Source organism: Oratosquilla oratoria, unplaced genomic scaffold (assembly GCF_046742065.1).
Source record: "Oratosquilla oratoria isolate Oo_2021 unplaced genomic scaffold, ASM4674206v1 SCAFFOLD133, whole genome shotgun sequence".
NCBI lineage: Eukaryota > Metazoa > Arthropoda > Malacostraca > Stomatopoda > Squillidae > Oratosquilla > Oratosquilla oratoria.
The window spans coordinates 211,940-217,500 of record NW_027467489.1 but is presented as its reverse complement, the minus strand read 5'-3'; the positions used below and the strand labels follow the sequence as shown (position 1 = coordinate 217,500).

The 5,561-nt window shown below is 40.5% G+C and overlaps 1 protein-coding gene across 1 annotated transcript; it reads left to right on the top strand.

Moving 5' to 3' along the window:
- Positions 1-42: 42 nt before the first annotated feature.
- On the top strand, positions 43-2,763 carry LOC143022659 (uncharacterized). Its single transcript, XM_076180984.1, has 3 exons — positions 43-990; positions 1,927-1,979; positions 2,694-2,763. Exons 1-3 carry the CDS (start codon positions 43-45, stop codon positions 2,761-2,763), a joined length of 1,071 nt encoding a protein of 356 aa, XP_076037099.1.
- Positions 2,764-5,561: the final 2,798 nt, after the last annotated feature.

Genomic DNA, 5,561 nt, shown 5'->3' with positions numbered 1-5,561 from the left:
ACCAGTTTAATCATTCAACATTATCATATGAAAGTAGGACACATGGGAAGGCAAGCAGTATTAAATCAATTGAGACAGAAATACTGGGTTATTAAGGGTAATTCAGCTGTAAGAAAAGTATTATCTAAATGTGTTAGTTGTAGACGCTTCAAGAGTTCAACGATCACTCAGGAGATGGCAGCCTTGCCAGTAGATAGAGCAAATGTAAATCAGAAACCATTTTTTGTAACTGGAGTGGATTGCTTTGGGCCATTTTTTGTGAAGAGAGCACGATCTCGAGTCAAGAGATATGGAATATTATTTACTTGTCTATCCATTAGAGCCATACATCTAGAGATTTTACATGATTTGACGGCAGAAAGCATGATAAATGCATTTACCAGGTTTATGTCCAGAAGGGGTACAGTTAGTAAATTGATTAGTGACCACGGCACAAATTTCATTGGAGCAAATAAGGTATTGAAGGACAATCTTATCATGCGTCATATTGGTAATGAATTAACAAAGAGAGGTGTGGACTGGGTATTCACTCCTCCTGGAGGTTCTCATTATGGTGGTGTTTTTGAAAGAATGATAGGATTAGTCAGACGAGTGTTAGAAGTTGTGATAGGTTCACAAACCTTGTCTGATGATAGTTTGAGTACATTTTTTTGTGAAGTTGAGAGTATAATCAACAGTCGACCTCTGACTGTGGTATCAAATGATGTGAACGATTTGTGTCCCATCACTCCTAATTCTTTACTTAATTTGGATAATTATGTAGTGACACTCGATGGTGGAGAAATGATCTGTGAAAGCAGAAGGAAGTGGAAACAGATACAGCATTTAGCCAAAGAGTTTTGGCGGAGATGGCAAAAGGAGTATTTGCCTTGTTTGCAAGAACGTCAGAAATGGTTGAAAGTTAACAGAAATCTCAAAGAAGGAGATATTGTCTTAATGGTAGAAAATAACACACCACGCAGTCATTGGTTATTGGCAAGAGTTGTGAAAGTGATAAAAAGCACAGATGGACTGATTAGACAAGTAGAAATAATACGTGGTAAGAAACTTTATAAGCGACCTATTTCTAAATTAATACTATTGTTAGAAGGTGACTCAGTGTAAAAATGACCTCCCGTCATTGATGTTGTGATCTTGGATGATCACAAAGGGGAGGGTGTGAGTGCCGATTGCATTATGTATAAGAATATTTGATGTATGATGTTCTACAGATAAAGTATAATATGTATCGAGGTTAATTACTAATCATGGCTGGTGCTAGATCTGTGTTAAGCACCAATTGTATGATATTCAAGTGTACTGACAATGGTATGTACTAAAATTAATTACAAATCATGGTTTACGATATTTGATGTATGTATAGTACAGAGTACTATGTCTGGGTGGATATGAGAAAATATCTATGACATGTAAAGGAGGCTAGAGTCTAATGGCAATCATAATCACGTGTTGTACGCATGCGGTTACTATGTATGTACAATATATGTAAATTGTCTTTGTCGAAGTTGATGTATTGTAGTGAATAATTAACTATGTTATAAAATGAAATAGAATTAAAGAAGTCATATGAAAGGGAGAATGTTGAGTAGAACGTGACTTATATATATTTAATGTGGATCCTTTCAATTTGGTATTCCTCCGCTAAAAAGTAGTGCCCCATCCTCTTCGTGAGGAACGTACAAGTATTGTTCTTTCTGTGTCTAGTTGTCAAAGTGACAACACCTTCGGGTGTGTGATAGGAAGCATAATTGAATAGGAACGGATCACGGAAGTATAGAGTGATGAATATTGAAGGGGCGGAAGAAGAAAGAAAATAATGAAACTGTCAACGCCGTCTGTTGTAGTCGTCGGTCGTGAGGTACAGAGGTAAAGGAGGAAGTAATAATGTTACGCACCACGCTTGTCTTCTTTTCTTTATTCTCTTAGTTCAGTCTTACTGGTGTGAAGGTATATTCTGGCTGTACATGTGATATGGTATGGTGTGGTGTGGTGGTGGTGGTGGTTTCTGTAAATCAATTCAACATTGTAATTTACATTCATAATCAAGCTATCAAAATAGCACTATATTCAATAATTATCCATTATTCATTTGCCTACACCCAGACTCGACAAATTGTAACCATCTTCTATCCTCTATACTGGGTTCTACTGAATTCAGTGATGAATCTACAAACTCTCGATTATAAGATTCAATCAATTTCCTTTCTAAATAATTACCATCAACCTTTATCTTATTCACAGGAATTTCATGATTATTGTCTATTATTCTTCCACACAATATCCACCCTAAACGTGTTCTCACAGCATACGGATCTCCTGGTTTCTCTGCATGTACAACTTCCCAAGGTTCAGACGCCTCTGGGACATTAATACCTATCATGATTTCTATCTCTCCTTGGCTGTGATCAAATTCTAACTTCATCAAATGTTTCCACCTTTCTCACACTAAATACAAATAAATGCAACTAGAAACTATACCTCATTTAAATTCCAAGTTCACTCAAAATTACCTGTTATTCATCAATTTGTGTAACAATGTTAACTAACATGATGTCTACACTGGATCCCAACAATCTGTACACCTTATTATAGATAATATGTTGTAGAATAAACTAGAAAACTATGTTCAAAGACTACCTTGTGTTCTTCTCGTGATCAAAGCACTTAAACATTATAGTATTAATGTCCCATAGGTTCACTGTTAGGAACTATCCTAGGTTTCTGTGTCTAGTTGTCAAAGTGACAACACCTTCGGGTGTGTGATAGGAAGCATAATTGAATAGGAACGGATCACGGAAGTATAGAGTGATGAATATTGAAGGGGCGGAAAGTATGAGATCCCTTTACCAATGACAGAGAAACCTAGGATAGTTCCTAACAGTGAACCTATGGCAGTCAAAAGACTTCAACAATTGAAGCGTAAGTTTAAGGATCATGAATATCATCAGCAGTATAAGCAATTTATGACTAATTTACTAGAGAAAGGGTACGCTGAAGAAGTACCTAAGTATGAAGTGAGTAATCAACAAGCTTGGTATGTTCCACATTTTGGAGTGCAACATCCTACAAAAAGGGATAAAGTACGTGTAGTATTTGATTGTGCAGCACGTGTAAATGACTTATCGTTAAATGATTTGTTGAGACAAGGACCTGACATCAACAATCTTTTGTTAGGTGTCCTTTTGAGATTTAGATTAGGACTATATGCATGTACTGCGGATATAGAAACTATGTATTATCAAGTTAAAGTGCCTGAAGATGATAGAGCCAATCTAGAATGTACCTTATTATGGAGAGGGACGCTTAGTGGGCCCCTTCCCGCTCTCCCCATCTTCGCAAGGGATCGGGTAATCGGAGCTACTGGGTGTAATGACGATAAAAATAGCTCGCTCAGGCGATGGACGTTTAAACTTTATTATTAAAAAAGGTAGGTAACGATATTATCATTTCTTTCCGACAAATTTTATAGAAAATAAATTTTCAGTATAAAAAAAAATTGTATACTTTTTTTTTTCCTTTTTTTTTTTTTTTTTTTTGCATCCGAGACACTAAGGTAGGTAAGGAAGGAGGTAGGAAAGGAAAAGTGAGGATATTAGGAGGTAGGAAAGGAAAAGTGAGGATATTAGGAGGTAGGAAAGGAAAAGTCAGGACATTAGGAGGTAGGAAAGGAAACGTGAGGATATTAGGAGGTAGGAAAGGAAACGTGAAGATATTAGGAGGTAGGAAAGGAAAAATGAGGACATTAGGAGGTAGGAAAGGAAACGTGAGGATATTAGGAGGTAGGAAAGGAAAAGTGAGGATATTAGGAGGTAGGAAAGGAAACGTGAGGATATTAGGAGGTAGGAAAGGAAAAGTCAGGATATTAGGAGGTAGGGAAGGAAAAGTGAGGACATTAGGAGGTAGGAAAGGAAAAATCAGGATATTAGGAGGTAGGAAAGGAAAAATCAGGATATTAGGAGGTAGGAAAGGAAAAATCAGGATACTAGGAGGTAGGAAAGGAAAAGTCAGGTCATTAGGAGATAGGAAAGGAATTCTTGAGTTAGTTCTTGAGTTAGGAATCCTTGAGGAAAAGAGTCCTGGCGCGTAGGAAGCGAATGACGGAAGCCTGTCAGTTGCGTGGGAAGGAATTGGGTAAAACGAGACGCATCCCAAGGGTCAAGTGGAGGGGGAGTGGTCGAGAGCTGGGAATGGAGGGTGGAAGGGAGGGAGCAAGTAAAGAAGTGGAGAAAGGACGGAGGGAGGAGGAGGGGGAGAGGTGGGGAGGAAATGAGGTGGACGGAGGCAGTGAGGAAGAGGTTAGGAGATAGATAGAGAAGGTGGGGAGGTAGGGAGGGAGAGGTGGGGAGGGAGAGAAGGACAGATGGAAAGGAAGGGTAGGAGAGGCAGGGGAAGAGAGAAAGAGAGGTAGGGAGGGAGAGAAGGACAGGTGGAAAGGAAGGGTAGGAGAGGAAGGGAAAGAAGGAAAGAAAGATGGAGAAGGAGAGAAGGACAGGTGGAAAGGAAGGGTAGGAGAGGAAGGGAAAGAAGGAAAGAGAGATGGAGAAGGAGAGAAGGACAGGTGGAAAGGAAGGGTAGGAGAGGAAGGGAAAGCAGGAAAGAGAGATGGAGAAGGAGAGAAGGACAGGTGGAAAGGAAGGGTAGGAGAGGCAGGGAAAGAGGGAAACAGAGGTGGGGAGGGAGAGAAGGACAGGTGGAAAGGAAGGGTAGGAGAGGCAGGGAAAGAAGGAAAGAGAGGTGGGGAGGGAGAGAAGGACAGGTGGAAAGGAAGAGTAGGAGAGGCAGGGAAAGAGGGAAAGAGAGGTTGGGAAGGAGAAAGGACAGGTGAAAGGGAAGGTTAGGAGACGCAGGGAGAGAGAGAAAGAGAGATGGGGAATCAGGTTTTGTGGAAAGGGGGAAGAAAGACATGTGAGACGAAAGGAAGGGGAATGAAGAGGAGCGTTGTTGATAAACTTGGAAATAGAAATAAACCGAAACACGAAAGTAAAATGTAAATATAAGAGTTTGGGAGCCAATATCCCTCCCTCCCAATGATCTCCTACCTTTCCCTCCACACACCGCCTCCATATTTTCTTCCTCCATAGCTTCTTACTCCATCTCTTCTCCCTTCGTGACTCTCGGGCCACGTGCTCAGTACTTTCCCTCCCTCCCTCTTCTCTCCTTCCTTATCTCTACCTACGTAAATTTGTCTCTCACACTGTCCCTCCTGTTCTCTCATTCCTTCTCTCTCTCCTTATCTCTCTACACACATATGTCTCACACACTCTCCCTCGTATTCTCTACCTCCTTCTCTCCCTCCCTATCTCTCTACCTATATACATGTCTCTCACACTCTCCCTCCTGTTCTCTCCCTCCATGTATCTCTACCTACATATGTCTCACACCCTGTCCCTCCTGTTTTCTCCCTGCTTCTTTCCCTCTCTATCTCTCTGCCTATTTATGTCTCTCACACTCTTCCTCCTATTCTCTTCTTCCTTCTCTCCCTCCCTATCTTTCTACCTACAAATTTCTCTCACACTTTCCCTCCTGTTCTCTCCTTCCTTCTCCCCCTACCTATCTCTTTA